General features: G+C 44.7%; 1 protein-coding gene across 1 annotated transcript in view; it reads right to left on the bottom strand.

Moving 5' to 3' along the window:
• Nucleotides 1–22,292, bottom strand: part of F13A1 (coagulation factor XIII A chain) — a 212,418-nt gene that overhangs the window by 52,341 nt on the left and 137,785 nt on the right. Inside the window, exons 9-11 of the mRNA XM_089682198.1 lie at nt 21,058–21,161; nt 7,272–7,360; nt 3,434–3,587 (exon numbers count right to left, since the gene is read on the bottom strand). Coding sequence (XP_089538324.1) covers nt 3,434–3,587; nt 7,272–7,360; nt 21,058–21,161 — 347 coding nt within the window. The remainder of the gene's footprint in view (nt 1–3,433; nt 3,588–7,271; nt 7,361–21,057; nt 21,162–22,292) is intronic.

The raw sequence follows: 22,292 nt of genomic DNA, 5'->3' as shown, positions 1-22,292 counted from the left end.
AGTTATAATGCTTTAGGCCCCGGTTCACCATATATCTTGCATACCTTGTCAGTTATAATGCTTTAGGCCCCAGTTCACCCTATAGCTTGCATACCTTGTCAAATATAATGCTTTATATAATGCTTTAGGCCCTGGTTCACCTTATAGCTTGCATACCTTGTCAATTATAATGCTTTAGGCCCTGGTTCACCCTATAGCTTGCATACCTTGTCAATTATAATGCTTTAGGCCCCGGTTCACCCTATAGCTTGCATACCTTGTCAATTATAATGCTTTATATAATGCTTTAGGCCCCGGTTCACCCTATAGCTTGCATACCTTGTCAATTATAATACTTTAGGCCCCGGTTCACCCTATAGCTTGCATACCTTGTCAATTATAATGCTTTAAGCTCCGGCTCACACTATAGCTTGCATGTGAATTGCACAGGAATTGCGCTAAATTCCTGTGTAATTCACATGCAATTCTGTGCACCGCTATCTGAGTCCATTCATTTTGAAAGGGCTCAAATCGCACTGCGCCACACCAAAGAAGTGGAGGGACCTTTTTTGGAGCCACACCACAACCACATCACATGGTTGTTTTGTAATAGTGATCCTGTGTGGGCAAACCGCACTGCGATTGTGATACGGGGGTGTTGTTAACTTTACCTTGAGACCAACAGATGATCATAAACGCAGTACAATTGCAATTTGGTGCGGAAATGCACAGGGATCACTGCGTCTCCTGCACCGCATATGTGTGAACCTAGGCTAGTTAATGTCTTTTACAACATTTTATGTTTACAAGGGCTTTCTATGGTCATATGTGTTATATGGAAGGTAGGGGTTCAGGGGTTTGGAAGGTTGTTCTTGCTGGTCTGATGGGACTTCATAAACTCCATAATATTTTTTAAAGAAATTTCAGGTTATTTATTAAAATACTTAAATTGAATTTAAAGGCAAGGCCTTTTTAGTTTTCAAAAAAGTGGTGAGAATTCAAAATGCCTGTCACATTATTCTTGTTATCTGTGTCTCTGCTAGGGTTATTCACACTCTCTATTTGTTTTGATAATCATTGTCACCGGGACTAAGTCCCTGGTCACACGGGATGCGAATTGGCATGCGATTTGTATGCCATGCGATTTGCAAATTGCATGCCAAGTCGCACCCTATTGTCCGCAATTAGAGCAGTCATATCGGTGCGGTTCCGACTTGGTCGGAGCCACACCGATTTCTAAAGTAGTACTACTTTTGGTGCCATTTGCATAGACATTTGCGTCAGATGTCTTGCAAATATATATAAATATATATATTTATATATATTTTTGAGTTTAAAGAGGATTGATTGATACACAGGTTTGACGGTCAGCAGGGTGTTTACTGATACATCCATTTTTGCTTCACTTTATTGTTTATTTTATGTAGTATTTATTTTCTTTTATTGGCCTTTGTTGTTTATGCACTTATTAGCAGCACCACACTACACACAAATTTTTCTTAGTCACTTTTATGTGGGAACACATTTTGGTGTAGGCAGCATCTTTTTTCTGTAAGAGTATTTTGGCAGCCCATGAGTATCTCCTTGCTTCTCAGATTACAGGAGGACAACACTGGATTCTCTGGGCTTGTGAATATGTTTGTAGAGAATAACCCAGAGAACAAGGTAAGAGGGTAAAGAAAAAAAAAATAACATGAAGGGTGAAGTTCTTTTTAAAGGTTAATAGGCTTAGAAAATTCTGCCTGTATATAAATGAAGACTAACCTAGAGACCACATTCAGAGAGTAATTATAACGTATTCATATTGTGAATGGTATGCGTTAGGGTAGTGTACTCCAAGGTTCAGTGTTGGGATCTCTATTTTTTACCGTATTTATAAATTATATAAAGTTTGGGATTAAAAGTACCATTTCTGTGTTTGCAGATGACACCAGACTATGTAGTGGAATAAAGTTCTTACTGAATGTTTCCAATTTATAAGCAGATCTGAATACACTTTTTAATTAGGCGACTTGATGGCAAATGAGGTTTAATATTGATAAATGTATAGTTATTCACTTGGGGGCTAAAAACCTGCATGTATCATAAATTTGAGCAGGAGTACAACTGGGTGAGACAATAATTACGAAGATCTGGGTGTTCTGGTAGACTGTGGACTTAATTATAGCAAGAAGTGCCTAACTGTAGTTTCTAAAGCAAGAAAAATACTTTCTTTTAATAAAAGAGGCATAGACTACGGAGAAAGAAACATAATATTGTTCCTCATCTAGAATAGGCAGTTCAATTTTGGGCACCAGTTTACAAAAAGAATAAAAGGGAGCTAGAGTTTGTACATAGAGAGAGGTAACAAAACTAAAGAGGAGCTCAGTTATGAGGAAAGATTAGCCAAAGTGAATTTATTCCCCTTGAGAAGAGACATTTAAGAGGGGACATGACCACCACATACGTTGAAAATACATAAATGGTCCATATAGTGAACAAAGTTATTTATCTTATGTTCATTTGGTAGGACAAGGGGGCACTCTTTGGGGTCTATTTATAAAAAAAAAGTGTGGTGTGAATGTCTCAGCATTTGCACAGCTGTTGCAAATAATTTCCATAATGTGCCTAATATGTTTATTTCCTAGAATTGTCAGCTCTATCTAGTGGCCACCAGTTTTTTAGGAAAATACTCCATTATGGTCACTAGAGCTGATGATCATAGGAAAGAAACATAATAGACACATGTTCTGAGACAGGGGCAAACTGAAAACTCATGGGGCCCCCAGGCAATACAGGGGCGGACTGACAACTCATGGGGTCCCCGGGCAATAGGGATCATGGGGCCCCTGTGCCCTTGCCCAAACTCAAAAAAGCCTATGAAAAAGGTACCAGGGGCATCTCATGGGGCCCCCTACTGACCCCGGGCCCTCGGGCAGTGCTCGAGTTTCCAAATGGTCAGTCCGCCCCTGTTCTGAGATATTTGCACATTTTTTTTATAAATAGACCCCTTTGGGTCTAGAGGAAAATAAATTTAACCTCTGCATAGCAAAAGGCTTCTTCACCGTAAGAGCTGAGAAAATGTGGAATAGACTTCCTCAGGATCTAGTTCTAGCAAGCTATATTATTTCTTTTTTCTTTTTAAAGCTGCATGCACTTCTAAATGCACAGATTATAACGGGTATTAACATTTTTAAGTAATAATGGTAAAAATTGTTGATAAGAGTTTTTTGTCTTCCTCTGGACCAACTGTGGATTGAGGAAATATGAAGGTTTTTAATTAATTTATTTTTTTATCAGTTGACTTTAATTGACGTGTGCCTTCCTGACTAACTAGGAGACTTGGACTATGAGCTGAATGGGTTTCCCAGGGTTTCATTAATTAAAAGCTTGATATCATGAGTATAGCCAAAGTTAACTTTTGAAGCCTGAGGTAGTAGACCAACATTCCTCAACAGTAATACACAAACCTTACCTTCTGAGAACTTGTACAGATCAGTTATATCATGCGGTCCATCTCCTCCTATTTCTTTAGTTAAAATTTTTTGTCCCACGTGTGCTTTATCAGTATACTGAACCACTTTTGATCCATCTTTCAATACTTTAGAGTAAACAATGTCACTGTTTACCTGTAACAATAAAAAAGAAATTTGTGGCTTATCCAAAATATTTCATTTTATCTTCAACTGTTTGACATTTATCAATGAAATTTAAGAATTTTTTTCCTCAAATAAATGCATGATATAGTGCAAGGGCCTCCAAACTTTCTAAACAAAGGGCAAGTTTACTGTCTCAGATTTTAGAGGGGCTGGACTGTGCCCAGTGGGAGTAAACAGTATTAGGAGGAGAAATAGTGCTCTATTGTTGGTGTTAGTGGGAGGAATTATGCACCATTGTTGGTGTCAGTGACAGAAATAATGCCTCAAGGGCCAGATAAAGGCAAGCAAAGGGCCACAGTTGGCCCTTGGGCCACAGTTTGGAGACCACTGATATATAAATATTATTTTTACTGCTGTTGAAGCATGGAGGTAGCTTTTAAAAACCTTGTTATGTCTGTTATTACATACAGTGAATGTAACTGGGTGCAACAGACATGTAGTCTGTTGTGTTCTGGAAAAAAGGGTAGCCATACATTGGCCAAAAGGGCACAGGAAATATACAGTAGTAAAGTTGTTTTTCCTAAATAAAAGTGACTTGTCACTGTGACCATGTCATTAAAATCTGCCAAAAACATGGTAATGTTGGTTTTGGCAGATTTTAATGACATGGTCCTGCAACAAGTCTCTGATTTGGTCTGGTCGTCTTTCTGAACATGACAACAATGGGCATGCTTGCACAGTGCTACATGGCTGCTTATGGCAACCAGTAAAGTCAAACAGGTTTCCCTTCCTTCCTATACCATGGAGGCAATATAAGGTGTATCCCTCTTAGGGAATGTTAAACAGCCCAATGCTTGCAAGCACCTGGCCTTTGAGTGTAGTTTTCATTTTTGGAGAACTCTCTCAAAGCATCAATAAATATGAAAGGGCATAAAAGCTAATATTAGCATAGGGGCCATACACTTGCCACATGGCTAATGTAAATCCATGTGGTTATCTGATCAGAAAATGAACAGGCAACATGTTTTATTTATGTAACAAAAATGCTGTGTGAATGTATCAAATTTTCTTGAAATATCTCAATCAGAAAAATACTGCATTATGGCCACTAGATTGAACTGCCTATCAGAGGAAATAAACATATTAGACACATTTGTGAGAGCTGTGATACTTTCACACAGCACATTTATTATAAATAGACCCCAGTGCATGGAAACTTTAGCAGTTAATGAAACACTGGGTAGCTGCATGTAGACAAGTGACTACAAGGGTTTTGTACAAAATAAAGTTTTCTTTTATTTTGGTTCACCTGTTATACCTGTTACTATTGTGAGTACTAATTATATATGCAAGGTGTAGTGAGTCTGTAGGCTGCCCAAAGGCTAGAAAGGAGTTAAAGTGATTGTAAACACTGACATATACCCAGTGAAGTGACTGGCCTCAGGTGATACACAGAGATTAAATAAATTCTCCTGCATAAGTTGTACCTGTCCAGGGGAGGACTGATAATTCACGGGGCCCCCGGGCAACAGGAGATCATGGGGCCCCTGTGTCCCCACCCAAACTCAAACCACACCCACACAAAGCCCCACCTTCATATTACACTGCCCACATTACATGCGTTTATGGCAGCCATCCTCCACATATTGCAGCACAGCTGAACAGAAGGGCCCATCAGCAAACCAATGCCCAATTCATGTCTGCAGCTTAGGCTCATGGAGATTCCCATTGGCAGTGCTGGGAAGCCACTGAACACAAAGGTAGCATGCACGCCATCTAATAATCTGTCAGATGCCTGACATGTTCCCAACCATGCCTCCAGGTACCTCTGTGGGCCTGATCATTTGGTTATTGCAGCTCAGCTGAAAAGAGAGGGCATTTAAATATCCACAGCATAGCCTGCATGGAAGTTCGCAACCTCTTTGGAAGCTGCTAGGCACTTCTAGGTTTAAAGACGGCCACTACGTGGCAGCCATCTTTGTGATTCATTGAGGAGAGCTTTATGAAAGCAGTGGGCCTATGTGCAGGATCATAATTTGGGCCCCAATACCAGGGAAAGAAGGAAAAAACATTAGGTGTGGTTTTTGTGGGCTGTAGGTAACTCCTGCTGGTTACATAGTACAGTAACTCCATGACTGAAAGTTTGATTGCCTTGTGGGGCTGTTTGGCTCCCACTCAGCTCCTTTCTAACAGCGTTGCCACCCCCCCCCCAATGTTTTTATTTTTTAACATGTTAAAATGTTGGAAGATCTAAGGGTAGAGCACATTTTTTTTTGCTGAGAACCTGAAAAATTACAGAGACTCCTATTAGAAACTAAGCAGGGAAAAGGGGATGGAAGGATAGAGACAGGAGGGGGGAGGGGGAGGAGAGACTGGAATAGAAGGTAGAGAGAGAAATGGGGAGATGGGAAAGTAGGGGTAATAAGGAGAAAGGGGGAGAAGGACGGGAGAGAGAGGGGGGTGAGGAAGAGAGAGAGATATTGAGGGGGGGACAGAGGGAGAGAGATAAGGCGGGTGAGAGAGAGGAGAGGAGTTAAGAGGGGGGTGAGAGAGGGTGAGAGAGAGAAAGAAGTGGGTTGGTAAGAGAAAGGGAGAGGGAGAGAGAGCGAGAACGAGAGAGAGAGAGTGGTGAAAAAGGGGTGGTGGTGAAAAAGAAGGGGGGTGAGAGGGGGGCATGAGAGAAAGGGGGGTGAGAGAAGGGGGATGAGAGAAAGAGGGATGAGATAGAGAGGGGGTGTGTGGGGGGGAGAGGGTGAAGTGGGAGGGGAGGAGAGGAAGAGAGAGATAAGAGAAGGGCATGAGAGAGGGGGGAAAGAGATGGGGAGAGAGAGGAGGAGAGAAGGGGGTTCAGAGATGGGGGTGGGGGTGAGAGAGAGATGGGGGGTAAAAGAGAGAGGGGGTGAGAGAAGGAGGGGCGAAAGAGAGAGGAGGTGAGAGGGAGGGGGGCTGGGGGGGTGAGAGAGAGTGGGTGAGGGACAGGGTAGGGGGGTGAAAGAGAGAAAGTGGAGTGGGGGGTGAGAGAGTAAGGAGGTTAGAGAAGGGGAGAGATAAAGGGGTGGAATATAGGCAGAAAGCACAAGAAATTATCAGCTCGCATGATTTCTGGCAGAGCCTAACATTTTTAGGGTTTATACACACTTTTATAAACTGTGAGGTTGATTTACTAAAGCTAGACAGTGCTAAATCTGGTGCAGCTCTGCATAGAAACCAATCAGCTTCCAGGTTTTATTGTCAAAGCTTAATTGAACAAGCTGAAGTTAGTAACTGGTTGGCTATCAACTACACGAGATTTTGCACTCTCCATTTTTAGTAAATCAACCCCTGAATCTCGCTGTAACTATTATTATTATTATTATTATACAATATTTATAAAGCGCCAATAGTTCGCTCAGCGCTTATTCTATAATTAATTCTTTACCGCCATTTTGGGTATGGGCTAATGTGTGCTGGCATTATATTAAAAATGATTAAAAAAAATATATGTGTGACTAATATACATTTCAGTCAGTTGCAGTTAAATGTTGGAAAATTAAAATTCCCTATCACATCTTAGAGGCTTTGAAATATTGTTGCTTTTAGATAAAACATTACAGATGTAAATTATATGAAAAAGGACTGGATAAAACAAAACACTATCAAGAAGCTGTTATTATTTTACTGTGGTGAATTTATTTTACAAAATTGAGTTTATGATGAGATAGAAGAAAAACATACCTCAGAGAAAAGGAAAGGCGTATCAAACTGAAAGCAGACGTGTCCATGTTTAATGGCTTGAACAGATGCAGGACCACATCTAAACATACCTAGAGATGATCAATATTACAAATTAGAAGACAAATCCCATAGCATTCTCTTTTCTTACTCTGCTTTATAGCTTCCTTGTAGTCATGTAGTCTTATACCGCGTTTTCACACATAAAACTGCTCTGTGACCTTGTTTGCTTTATTGTATGTTCAAGTGGGTGTATTATAATATAATATTATAGTATGCTATTAATTAGAAGGCCAAATGACCATTCACCCTTTTGTTGGGTGGCTAGTGTGGGTTCCACTGTTTAGCATAAACATGCTTTAAACTCTGTGCTGGACTGCTGATTGTGTGAAAGTGTGAATTTCCACATTACACAGGCTGGATCAGCAGCAAATTGCTCATGGCATTTGTTCCAAGCAATCTAATTACTAATGTACTTTAAATCGATACTGTGTGTGTTTATTGACATGATGGTGCTTATGAATTGATTATTGGATTGACTGACTGATTGATCAGTTGTTTGTGTTATGTATTCTAAGATCATCAGATCAGTTACCGAGGGCTGTAAGAAAGTAACACTAAAACACACACTAAAATTACTTGATAGAAAATTAGTACTGTTCAATGCTCTTCGTTGCCTAACTGATGTCCCTCCCTTGTATTCCTTCTGTTTTTGATGCTCCGTAGTGTATAGGTTGTACAATGTGCCATCACCTCAGCTGTAGGAGTAATGATGACCACATTTTCAAGAAGATAAGAACGACCTACCACCAAATTCGAAAAAAATGGTTAAAAATTGACTGAAGTTTGAATCTATGACTTTGGGCTATGGTTTGGGGTGTTGGCTGATAAAAGGAGAACATGAAGGTTATGACAGAGCAATAGCAATACCTGTAGGATTCCCAGGAGCTACTGTTTTCTCCAGTGACACTCATTAGTTAAGTTGGCTATAGATGTGAAAAGTGGTAGTAAGACGAGGCTCTACAATCCTCATTTAAAAAAGAGAAAGTACTGTATATAAAAATGCATGCTCATAATGCCTGAGGGTATATGTTTATGCACTTACATTTGGAAGAACAACAGCAATCAGCCAACTTCTAACCTTATTGACACCTCCCAATTTTAGCAGGCAGAAACCTAGTGTTCCTTCTAAATCTGTAGTGTACCTATATGTAAAGCAAATTTAAGACAAAATAAAACAACACCATTGTTATGATTTTCCACATTCTCTTAATGCTCTTTCTTATTTAGGGATTTCCCTTGCTCACTCCAATGCCAACCTCTATGCAAATAATGATTTCCCCTTTATTGCACAAGTTTACATTTCTCTTAGCTGCTTAGGATAAATTTCCACTTTCCTGGTTAGGTAGAATTGCTGCAATCAAAATGACCTTTTTTCTTACATTGTTCTATTACTTTAGGGTTCTTCCAGTAGTTGCCCCTGTATATACTTCTAGGCTTGGGTCTCCTGAGAATTCACAAATATAACCAAGCAGCTCAGTTGGTCCAGATACCTAAATTTCATGCAGCAAAGGAAACCCCTATTTGGGGGACCTTAGAGGCAACAGAATACAACCCAAATTGTATTAATAAATCTTATTTGGCCTAATCTAGTGGACAGACCTACGATTTCTAATCCTATATTGAAACACACCTTGCAGGTCTGAGAGACCCATAAATACTAGTCTGGCCTATGGTCCTCAGGTAAGCTTCTCATATCTTTCCTTAACAATCCAGCACTTCTTCTAGCTTTCCAGTCCCATTTTTTCAGGCATAGTCTGTGAAAGTAATGACTCAAATCAAAGCTTATCACAACTGCTAAGGTTTTGCCTTTCTCTTCATTACAACTAGAGATGAGCGAATTATTCAAAAATTCGATTCGGCTGATTCGCCGAATTCGCGGAATAAATTTGATTCGAGCGAATATATTCGCTGCGAATTTAACTTATAAAAAGGGTGTTTCTAGGCTTCAGAGAGCCTTTATATTAGTGCAGAACACTGTACCTTTAATTTAAATTCCCTTGGAGTCTGCTGGGGAAGAGAAATAATACTGTCAGTCAGTATGACATGCAGATGAGTGCCGTCGATCTTAGAATCACCGCACACTTCACTCATTTGGGCAGTCACGGGGCCAAAACCAGAGTGTGGAGCCACAGTGTGGCGGTGGAGGCAGCAGCAATGGGAGGCCATACAGCACCCTATGACAAAATGGAACCCACCAGCAGTGTGAGGAGACCTGAAAGTGGCACATGGCAGAGTGTGGCGATGGAGACAGCAGCAATGGGAGGCCGTACAGGGACCCATGACACACTCTGGACCTGGCAGCAGCATGAGGAGGCGGTACAGGGGCCCATGACAGATTACGGGCCTGGCAGCAGCATGAGGAGGCGGTACAGGGGCCCATGACAGATTACGGGCCTGGCAGCAGCAGTGGGCGGGCGGTGGATGCAGCAGTATTCGGAAGCCAAACACAGGCCTCGGTTAAAAAGCGGAAGCCGTCAGCAGCGTGAGCAGACGACAGAGACACATGGCGCAGGGTGGCGGTGGATGCAGCAGTATTCGGAAGCCAAACACAGGCCTCGGTTAAAAAGCGGAAGCCGTCAGCAGCGTGAGCAGACGACAGAGGCACATGGCGCAGGGTGGCGGTGGAGGCAGCAGCAATGGAAGGCCATACAGCACCCTATCACAAAATGGAACCCATCAACAGTGTAAGGAGACCTGAAAGTGGCACATGGCGCAGGGTGGCGGTGGAGGCAGCAGTATTCGGAAGACATACACAGGACTAGGTTAAAAAGCGGAAGCCGTCAGCAGCGTGAGCAGACGACAGAGGCACATGGCGCAGGGTGGCGGTGGAGGCAGCAGCAATGGGAGGCCATACAGCACCCTATGATAAAATGGAACCCACCAGCAGTGTGAGGAGACCTGAAAGTGGCACATGGCAGAGTGTGGCGATGGAGACAGCAGCAATGGGAGGCCGTACAGGGACCCATGACACACTCTGGACCTGGCAGCAGCATGAGGAGGCGGTACAGGGGCCCATGACAGATTACGGGCCTGGCAGCAGCAGTGGGCAGGCGGTGGATGCAGCAGTATTCGGAAGCCAAACACAGGCCTCGGTTAAAAAGCGGAAGCCGTCAGCAGCGTGAGCAGACGACAGAGGCACATGGCGCAGGGTGGCGGTGGAGGCAGCAGTATTCGGAAGCCATACACAGGCCTAGGTTAAAAAGCGGAAGCCGTCAGCAGCGTGAGCAGACGACAGGCACATGGCGCAGGGTGGCGGTGGAGGCAGCAGCAATGGGAGGCCATACAGCACCCTATGACAAAATGGAACCCACCAGCAGTGTGAGGAGACCTGAAAGTGGCACATGGCAGAGTGTGGCGATGGAGACAGCAGCAATGGGAGGCCGTACAGGGACCCATGACACACTCTGGACCTGGCAGCAGCATGAGGAGGCGGTACAGGGGCCCATGACAGATTACGGGCCTGGCAGCAGCAGTGGGCGGGCGGGCGGTGGATGCAGCAGTATTCGGAAGCCAAACACAGGCCTCAGTTAAAAAGCGGAAGCCGTCAGCAGCGTGAGCAGACGACAGAGGCACATGGTGCAGGGGGCGGTGGAGGCAGCAGTATTCGGAAGCCATACACAGGCCTAGGTTAAAAAGTGGAAGCCGTCAGCAGCGTGAGCAGACGACAGAGACACATGGCGCAGGGTGGCGGTGGAGGCAGCAGTATTCGGAAGCCATACACAGGCCTAGGTTAAAAAGCGGAAGCCGTCAGCAGCGTGAGCAGACGACAGAGACACATGGCGCAGGGTGGCGGTGGAGGCAGCAGTATTCGGAAGCCATACACAGGCCTAGGTTAAAAAGCGGAAGCCGTCAGCAGCGTGAGCAGACGACAGAGACACATGGCGCAGGGTGGCGGTGGATGCAGCAGTATTCGGAAGCCAAACACAGGCCTCGGTTAAAAAGCGGAAGCCGTCAGCAGCATGAGCAGACGACAGAGGCACATGGCGCAGGGTGGCGGTGGAGGCAGCAGCAATGGAAGGCCATACAGCACCCTATCACAAAATGGAACCCACCAACAGTGTAAGGAGACCTGAAAGTGGCACATGGCAGAGTCTGGCGATGAAGTCAGCAGCAATGGGAGGCCGTACAGGGACCCATGACACACTCTGGACCTGGCAGCAGCAAGAGGAGGCGGTACAGGGCCCATGGCAGAGTGGCGAAGCGTAAGCAGCTTAAATTGAAGGCCATACAGAGGCCTATGTTAAAAATAATAACATGTTTGGGGCATGATTCATGGCGGATTTAGTCAGTTGTGTCAGGAACTGGTGGTTTGAAATCCAGACTAATCCACGCCTGATTCATTTTCACAAACGTGAGTCTCTCCACACTTTGGGTGGACAGTCGTGTCCTCCGCGGAGTTACAATACCTCCTGCCGCACTAAACACGCGCTCCGATGCCACGCTACTGGCCGGGCATGACAGCCTTTCAAGGGCAAATTCAGCTAGTTGGGGCCAAAGGTCAAGTTTCGTTGCCCAGTAGTCAAGGGGATTGTCTACCTCGGTTGGCAGGGTGCTGTCCAAGTAGGCCCGAGCCTGTTGTTTGAGGTCCTGCTCCAGGTCCACCTGATGCTGCTGCTGCTGCGGCTGGTTAGTAGTTTCCTCACTGCGCTGGTGAAGAAAGCTACTCATCATCGACTGCAGACTGAGGCAGCTGCTGCTGGTGGAGCTGCCACTGCTCCTACCACCCCACCCCTCCCCTGCTGCCATGGCAGCGGAACGCGAGCGCACAGGGCCCACAGTGTCTGAGGATGGACGTTGGCGCAGAAAGGCAGAGACCAACTGACTACATAGGTGGTTTTTATAGTACTTTATTTTGGCCTCCCTCTCAGCAGGTGTGAAAAAGGCCACCATTTTTGAACGGTAGCGAGGGTCCAACAAGGTGGACAGCCAAAAGTCATCCCTCTGTCTGATGGTTATTATTCGGCTGTCGCTACGCAAGCAAGCGAGCATGCTATGGGCCATTTGTGCCAAGGAATGCGAGGGGCTCCCTGCCTCCTTCTCCACAGCATACTGCCACGGTGCGTCTGGGTCCTCTGTCTCCTCTTCCTCCTCCACTACCAGATGCTCCTGCTCCTCCACTCCTGTCCGCTGAGTGGAAAAACCACCCATTTCACTCAATAATTCCTGAGCACCAATGTCCTCCTCTACCTCCTCCTCTTCTTCCTGTCCTGCCCCCACAGGGGTCATGTGGCGTTGAGATCTGTGCGCCACGTCTACCGCACCCTGACCAGCCATTGTTAACAGCATTTGTTCCAGGACGTGCAACAGAGGAATGACGTCATTCATCCCATAGTCCTGCCGACTCACGAATAGCGTGGCCTCCTCAAAGGGCCTGAGCAAGCGGCAGGTGTCACGCATGAGCTGCCAATGGCTGACATCTAAGTTACACAGGGGAGTACCTTTATCCGCTTGTAACATCAGGAAATCGGTGATGGCCTTTCGCGGTTCGTAAAGGCGGTCTAACATATGTAGGGTTGAATTCCACCTTGTTGCAACGTCGCAGATCAGGCGATGCTGTGGAATTCCGTTCTGCCGCTGCAGCTCAAGGAGGGTGTGCTTTGCGGTGTAGGAATGGCTGAAATGCATGCAAAGTTTACGTGACATTTTAAGGATGTCTTGCTGTGGGATGGTGGATTTTAGGAACCGCTTGACAACCAGATTGAACACGTGAGCCATGCATGGCACATGGCACAACCTTCCTTGACGCAGAGCAGACACCATGTTCTTTCCGTTGTCGGTCAACATGGTTCCGATTTTCAGTTTGCGCGGAGACAGCCATCTGTCGATTTCTCTGTTCATTACACTCAGAAGTTCCTCCCCTGTGTGACTACGTTCGCCAAGGCATACCAGGTGCAGCACAGCGTGACACCGTTGCGCCCTGCACATGTGATATGCCGGTCGGGTAATGGGACTTGGCATGGGGGTGGCAGCTGAGGACACAGCGGAAGAAGAGGTGGTAGAGGCGGACATCTTTGCTGGACCAAAGACGTGCAAACGTGGAGGCAAAAGCGGCGTGACCTGTCCAAGTTGCTGGTGCGGCTGTGCTGGCACCACGTTCACCCAGTGGGCCGTAAATGACATGTACTGTCCCTGACCGTAGTTACAGCTCCACACGTCGGCGCTGCCGTGCACTTTGGCAGAGACCGACATGCTCAAAGACTGGCCCACCATCTCTTCTACATGTGAATGCAGGGCTGGCACTGCCTTTTTGGCGAAGAAATGCCGGCTTGGCACTCTCCACCGCGGCTCGGCACAAGCCATCATTTCTCGGAAAGGTGCTGAGTCCACCACTTGGAAAGGGAGGGACTGCAGCACCAGCAACTTGGACAGGAGGACGTTCAGCTTCTGCACCGTCGGGTGCGTGCTCGCAAACTGTTGTCTCTTGGAAACGGATTCCAAGAAAGACTGCTGACGGAATCCGTGAAGAGGAGTAGCAGGAGAAGGAGCATCTGAACGAGCGGAAGATGCCAACGAGCGACAACTCCCCTCAGCAGAGGTGTTGGAGCCTTGACTGGCTGATAGAGGGCGATTGACGTCGGGTGACGGAGCAAGTAACGGAGCGGGTGATGGAGCGGGGGCTGGGGCAGGCAGAACCGCCATATCTTTATCACGGTTTTCCCAGGCCACCGAATGGCGACGCTGCATATACTGACGCAACGCTGTAGTCCCAACATGGGCCCCCTGGCCACGCTTGACTTTCTGGCCACATAGTCGACATATGGCTACGTTTACTTCCTCGGGCGGCTTGACGAAAAATTGCCACACCGCCGAGTAGGAAACTTTGCCCCCGCTACTCCTCACTGGCTGACTGCTACTTCCTCCGTGCACACCGGCACCACTACTGGCCGTGGTGGTAGGCTGCAGTGGAGCTGGTGCTCTACTCCGTGGCCGTTTGCCTCCACTGACACTGCTGCGACCCTGCTGCCTCCTGGGCAACCCACCGACTGTTTTGCTCGCTGGCAAGCTGGCACCCTCTTCTCCTGATGATGCGGAAGCAATAGCCTGATGACGATGAGGCTGCCAAGTGCGATCAGCCTCATCATCATCAATTAGGGTCTCCGCGTCACTACTAGCCCCCTCGGCTGCGTGTGGGTCAGGAGACAGACCTGTCTCTAGACCGGCTACCGAGCCACTCTCCTCGCCAGTACTTCTTCGCCTGGCTGCTGAAGAGGCGGATGTCTCCCCCCGTTCCTGACCGCCCTCTGTTAGCTCTTCCTCACTGTACAGTGGGGCTGAGCCCACAGCATGCGATACTTCGCTTGGTGAGGGAACACCAAATGACAGGGGCAGGTAGAGGACACGTGATTTCAGTGGGCTTGCTCCCGGGCCATGCCAACTAACGGTTGTGTCTGACGTACCCACCGACCGTTGGCTGTAGGTGTCAGAGGTGACCTGGGAAGAGGAAGACGACCGAGTCAACCAATCGATGACGGCAGGGTTGTCAGTGGAGACACGACCGCTGGATGACACCGGGAGCACTGGCCTCTGGCTGCGACTGGTGCTGCCTCGACCCCTTCCTCTGCTGCCACGTCTGCTCGCTCCTGAAACATTGCCTCCTCTGCCACTCCTCTGCGTGTTGTCTGACATACTCTTTAATTCAATAAGCACCCCAAACATAAAACAGGATTTAACTCTTTGAACATACAATAGTGGTTGTGAAGCAGAAAGTAACGATTCTGTGTCCCTGAGTAACAATTCTGTGTCCCTGAGTAACGATTCTGTCCCTGAGTAACGATTCTGTGTCCCTGAGTAACGATTCTGTGTCCCTGAGTAACGATTCTGTGTCCCTCAGTAACGATTCTGTGTCCCTGAGTAACGATTCTGTGTCCCTCAGTAACAATTCTGTGTCCCTGAGTAACGATTCTGTGTCCCTCAGTAACAATTCTGTGTCCCTGAGTAACAATTCTGTGTCCCTCAGTAACGATTCTGTGTCCCTGAGTAACAATTCTGTGTCCCTGAGTAACGATTCTGTGTCCCTGAGTAAAGATTCTGTGTCCCTGAGTAACGATTCTGTGTCCCTGAGTAACGATTCTGTGTCCCTGAGTAACAATTCTGTGTCCCTGAGTAACAATTCTGTGTCTGTCCCTGAGTAACGATTCTGTGTCCCTGAGTAACGATTCTGTGTCCCTGAGTAACAATTCTGTGTCTGTCCCTGAGTAACAATTCTGTGTCCCTGAGTAACAATTCTGTTTCCCTGAGTAACAATTCTGTGTCCCTGAGTAACAATTCTGTGTCCCTGAGTAACGATTCTGTGTCCCTCAGTAATGATTCTGTGTCCCTCAGTATTAATTCTGTGTCCCTGAGTAACAATTCTGTGTCCCTGAGTAACAATTCTGTGTCCCTGAGTAACGATTCTGTGTCCCTCAGTAACGATTCTGTGTCCCTGAGTAACAATTCTGTGTCCCTGAGTAACGATTCTGTGTCCCTCAGTAACGATTCTGTGTCCCTGAGTAACGATTCTGTGTCCCTCAGTAACAATTCTGTGTCCCTGAGTAACAATTCTGTGTCCCTGAGTAACGATTCTGTGTCCCTCAGTAACAATTCTGTGTCCCTAAGTAACAATTCTGTGTCCCTGAGTAACAATTCTGTGTCCCTCAGTAACGATTCTGTGTCCCTGAGTAACGATTCTGTGTCCCTGAGTAACGATTCTGTGTCCCTCAGTAACAATTCTGTGTCCCTGAGTAACAATTCTGTGTCCCTGAGTAACGATTCTGTGTCCCTGAGTAACGATTCTGTGTCCCTGAGTAACGATTCTGTGTCTGTCCCTGAGTAACGATTCTGTGTCCCTGAGTAACGATTCTGTGTCCCTGAGTAACGATTCTGTGTCCCTGAGTAACAATTCTGTGTCCCTGAGTAACGATTCTGTGTCCCTGAGTAACAATTCTGTGTCCCTGAGTAACAATTCTGTGTCTGTCCCTGAGTAACGATTCTGTGTCCCTGAGTAACAATTCTGTGTCCCTGAGTAACAATTCTGTGTCCCTGAGTAACGATTCTGTGTCCCTGAGTAACGATTCTGTGTCCCTGAGTAACGATTCTGTGGCCCTAAAGTCTCTGTGGCCCTAACTCTGTCCCTAATACAGACAGGTCTGTCTCTCTTGAATGACCGGAGGCTAATGGAGAATTCTAAGATGGCCGCGATTTATAGCTCCACCATTACACAGTTCTGGCTGGCTGGCTGCTGATTGGCTAATGCGATCACATGTCATGAATGAATGCATTATGGGTCAGCGCGCCTTGTCTGCGCGCCTTCTCAGAGATCCCCGCTCCGTCGCCACACATGTCGCCGCCATTTTTGGGAAAATTCGATTCGTGCATCCGAAGTTTGCTAATTTTCGGATTCGGCGCGAATCAAATTTTTCCTAATCTTCGAAACGAATTCCACTTCGTCATGTTCGATTCGCTCATCTCTAATTACAACAGACTTATCAGCTGCCAATCACAGAGCTATGTCAATATCTCCAGATAAAACAATTTATAGAACATCACTTTAAGTTTCCAGATGGTCCTTTACTTTTGACCCCATTTCAGCAGCAGTGCTATGCTGACCTACATTTGTCAGGCGTGATATCACCTATATATGCATTGCTGTCATCTTCCTCAGCATCTCAGGTCTCAACATCTACTCAATGGTGACCAATGGACCACAGAAAATATTTAGCTATAGGGGACTGCTCTCAAATATGGGTGACAGTAAAATCCTGTTCACATTACATACTAGATGTTGAAACTGATTAATGATACACTTCTATCCAACATGGCGGCTATGGCTCAGCAGTTCCGGACTGCTGTCTTTTCCCTTCTAACTACATTATTGGCCCAGGAAGTGCAGCCTACAGCAGAGTATGCCGTTCTTTGTGTTAGTCCAGCTTGTCTCCTTAAACTACAATTAAAACTTACAGCTGCTAAGCAGATGATTGGTAAAGCACAGAAAACGTGTAATCTCTCTATAGCTGAAACTAATTCTAGGATTACTCAGACTATGCTGTATGAGAAAGCAGAGGCCAGGTTGTCTGACAACCAAAAATACTCTGATATCGCGTGCCCTTGGTTTACACGCTTCCTTACTTCTGAAGTTGATACCAGCCTTTTTGGTCTTTAGGCCTAGCTCCAATCCCTTTTCCCCTTAGGTCCAGCCTTCCCTCATTACTTCCCCCTTTCCTTTTCAGCAACGTAACGGCCTAATAGAAAGGATTTGGACAGCTCAGTTCTTTCTTGTTTCTTTCTGTACTGCTAATTTCAACAGTAAAGATTTTAACTATTGTTCACTTTGAATTCTAGGCCCACTAGGTCAAACATGTATACTGCCACAGTGAAAATCATTACTTGTTGTTGCTATTTTCCACTTTAAAATGTTTGTAACAGTATTTTGGAAAGTCAATAAAATTGTATTGAACAATAAAAGAAAACATTTGTTGCCCAAAATAAATGAAGAGTGATCCAAAGCTTTGGTTTGGTATCATGTAATGGGAAAACTTCTGCTGCTCATAGCAAACTAATTGCAATAATTTTTTATTGTTTTGACAATGTTAAAGTGATGAAAAGCAATTCACATTGGTTGCTATTAGTTACTAGTATTAGAAGCTGACTGTCCTTTTACAGATGAACTACAGGCAAACAGCTAAATACACAGATGAAATACATACAGGGATCAGTTTTTACCTGGCAAAGATTTTTTATTTCTGTCCATCTGAGATTTACATAGCCCTGTCATGTAGTACAGTTCTATCTTATAGGGCAGAATTCTTTTTTTTTTTGCTGCAGGGAAAATACCACATAAAGAGGTCTTACCCCTCCCCAGCCTGTGACTGGACAATGAAAGGAGATACAGCACACTAATTAAGTCATCTCTCTTCCACTTTGCTCTCTGCATAACTGATTGGCTTCTTGTGCTGCTTCCCCCTATCCCAATCTTGGCTGCATTGTACAGAGGTTGCAAGAGGCTAATACCAAATGCTGGTGCTTACTGTACATTCCTTGTATAAAAAAATATGGTAAATGACATACCGTATTTTCTGGTGTATAAGACGACTTTTTAACCCATGAAAATCTTCTGAAAAGTCGGGGGTCGTCTTATACGCCGGTATACAGCGAGCCAGTGTCAGGGCGGCACTTTTTCGGGGAGCGGCGCGGTGCCGCCCCCCCTTCCGACAGAAGGGACACTAAGTACAGGGGCCGGCAGGGGGCTGCTGTTCCTTACCTGGCTCTGGTCCCGGTCCCACGACGATCCAGTCCAGGAAGCGCGGCTGCTCCTTCATTCGGTTCGGCTGCTCGATGTTCGCGCGGCCGCTCGGCTCCACCTCCTCACCGGTGATTGGGCGCCAGAACTGTAACTCAGGAAAGGCACAGAGGCGGCCAATCACCGGCGAGGAGGCAGAGCCGAGCGGCCCAGCGAAAATCGAGTGAGGGAGCGGCCGGTAAGTGCGCAGCAGCTCCATGCTGGAACACTATTGGCACTATCCCCCCCACTGACACTAACTATGGGGCACTATTCCTCCCCCACTGACACCAACGATGAGGCACCATTTCTCGTCCCCACTGACACCAACGATGGGGCACTATTCCTCCCCCCCCACTGACACCAATGATGGGGCACTATTCCACCCCCCACTGACACCAATGATGGGGCACTATTCCACCCCCCACTGACACCAATGATGGAACACTATTCCTTCCCCCACTGCCACCAATGATGGGGTGCTATTCCTCCCACTGACACCAATGATGGGGTGCTATTCCTCCCACTGACACCAATGATGGGGCACTATTCCTCCCACTGACACCAATGATGGGGCACTATTCCTCCCACTGACACCAATGATGGGGCACAATTCTTCCCACTGACACCAATGATGGGGCACTATTCCTCCCACTGACACCAATGATGGGGCACTATTCCTCCCACTGACACTAATGATGGGACACTATTCCTCACACACTGACACTAATGATGGGGCACCATCATTGGTGTCAGTGGGAGGAATAGTGTCCCATCATTGGTATCAGTGGGAGGAATAGTGCCCCATCATTGGTGTCAGAGCGAGGAATCATGCCCCATCATTGGTGTCAGTGGGAGGAATAGCACCCCATCATTGGAATACCATACTGAAATACCATACCATATTGAAATCAAATCTGATGTTTTTTAATTTTTATTTGGTGTGCGTTGGAAGAGGGGTAGTCTTATACGGCGAGTATAGCCCAAACCCTATATTTTAACAGGAAAAGTAGGGCCCAGTATACGCCAAGTCATCTTATATGCCGGGAAAATATGGTAATAATGAACACAAAGCTTCATTAATTTGTATCTTTTATCTTCTTGAAGTTCGGCTTTAAGAAAAGTCAGCTGAATTTCAGTGCTGTATTTTATATTGCAATCTTCAACTAAAATGAGCATTTAAAATTTTTTTTGTTACTAAGACACAATTAAGGAGATGATTAAACATACACAAAACTAAAGATTATCTTACAGTAACATTTTTGTTGTACTATAGGGATATCTTGCATATGTCTTTTTAATTAAATTCAATTCTACATTTGAGTTACACTCCAATAACCATCTTTGCTGGAACTTAGAATATTCTGATTTAGTAAAAAAATAGTTACGGTGCTTTTAGATGGTAGGAGTACACTTGTCTTCTTAACAAGTTATATTTCCATATGGTTTTTTTTTTGTTTTATATAAAAAGGGAGTAAACAGTATTATTTGCAGCAATGTTCATTTATATAAGACTTATTCAAACTCCTTATGCCATCAACAAAAGTGTATGTGATTTCCATTTTTATCAGTACACTATTCAGGCTTGATTAGGCAGCCTACATATTTTTTGACATTTACTTGAAGGACTGGTGAATCGGAGGGTATGGTGTGCTAGGTTGAGCTCTTGTTGGCTGCTCAGCCTGGGTAAGTTTTAATAAAAGGATTATGAACATCAAATTTTTACATGTTGTATACCTAGTCCTGATTGCCTTAGTTGTCAGTTGTGTTCACTTCTGCGCATTATCAGTTTACTGAGCTTGGCAGACATTGATCACGTACACAACTGTGTGTTAATATACTGTATTTTTGCAGTCACTTAATGGCAGATTGGCAATGATGCTGATCTTAAATAAAACAGCAAAAGCTATCTACCTTTTTTATGGTTTGCTATGATAAATATTTGTAGGAATAAATGTTCTCATAGCCATAACAGCTGATATTATTTTTTGCTATTAATATACACACAAAACTAGGAATAAAAATTTATTGGATGATAACTATTTTTTTTGTTTCTTTTAACATTTACTTGAAAGTATCCTTTGTAATTCTTGTGTTTCATATATAAATATGCTGACACTTCCTCAACTAGGCTAATTGTATATTAGACAGTAAAGACAGCCTCCATGCTAAGCAATTGCTGTAATAAAAAATAAAATACATGTAGAGGTTATATTGTCTTACTATCTGATCAGACAGTCTTGCATTGACTATATAGACATAATATAACATAAGATATAGATCTGATGACACTTTCTCAACTAGGCTAATTGTATATTAGACAGTAAAGTCAGCCTCCATGCTAAACAATTGCTGTAACAAAAAATAAAATACATGTAGGGGTTATAGTGTCTTACTGTCTGACAATCTTGCATTGACCATATAGACATGACATAACATAACATTAGGAGAAAACACATAGAAAGAATTTACCATCACTAGTCTCCTGTGGTGTGGCATCCACTGCCTGCCATCCTCCAAAACCAACTGGGAGATCTGGCCGGGTCATCCATGCCTCATTCCAGCAATGATAATTCCTTAATAGAGCAAGATATACATGGTTTTCAATTAATTAAAAAAAAATCAAAGGACCTAAAGTAACAACATTACTACATTACAGGCACTTTGCAGTGCCTGTTAGTACATTGTTAGTCTTCAGGTAGAAGCCTTGTAGACCTATAGAGCTGCCTGTATCTTAGACCCTAGGCTGTCCAAAGGACCTACAATTTTCTCCAAGACCCCACCACCACCTTGATTTCCCGTGTGTGCTATTCAACTGTGAAAAGTCAGAGCCTTGGTGGGCAGCAGAGACTTTGCTTTTTGAGCATTGAATGACAGGCAGGGCAAGAGAAACTAAGGTCTTGTGTACAGGCTTAACCTAAGATCCAAGGGACAGCGGGATTGGACTGAAGACTAAAGCCCCGTACACATGATGAGAATATTGGATGGATGAATGATTGTCTGTTTTTTTTTTTGAATGCTAGTTTTATATCAAAAGTGAAGAGGTTACTAAAGTTATGAAAATTCTTGTATGACAGAAAAAAAGTTCGGAATTGATGTTATGTATTGTATTGTGTTTTCAGACAAAATTTGTACTAATTAAATGAAAATCGTACGATCTGGTAATATAAGAGAATCATTTTGCTTGTCCCTTCGAGTAATGTGTACTAATGATCAGATTATCGTATGATTGCTTCGAAAGCTGTATTTTTTGTACGATTTTCTGATTGTGTGTACTAGGTTTATCACAGATAATTGCAGATGCTACTAGGTGCCTGCATCTCAGCACTATTGTTACTCTATACATTTTTTTAAGGCTTGGTCAAATTCACTATAAAGGAAAAACTAAAATATTCAAAATCATCTTTGTTTTTTCCAAAATAATGAATATTTGCAAACATCCTTTTAATTCACAAAGGATGTCACTAGCAAGGCTGCTATTCTAAAAATTGTAATGTTTTACAGCAGTTTTTACCAAATTTAGCTCAAGTGTGAACCACAATCAGGGACTGCTCAGGGTATCAGTTGTCCTGTTATTTTTAAAATTACTACTTGTCCCACTCATCTACACTGCCAGCATCTATTTAGAACACAGTTTTCTCCAAAGTGTCTACTGGAACATTTACAAACCGACAGAAATTGTTTTATCAAGCTCCCTTGGATATGTG

This window comes from Staurois parvus, unplaced genomic scaffold (genome assembly GCF_062004578.1).
Source record: "Staurois parvus isolate SC_StPar_1 unplaced genomic scaffold, SC_StPar_1.0 ptg000287l, whole genome shotgun sequence".
Taxonomy (NCBI): domain Eukaryota; kingdom Metazoa; phylum Chordata; class Amphibia; order Anura; family Ranidae; genus Staurois; species Staurois parvus.
The sequence above is the reverse complement of the archived record's forward strand: the minus strand, read 5'-3'. Positions and strand labels throughout refer to the sequence as shown.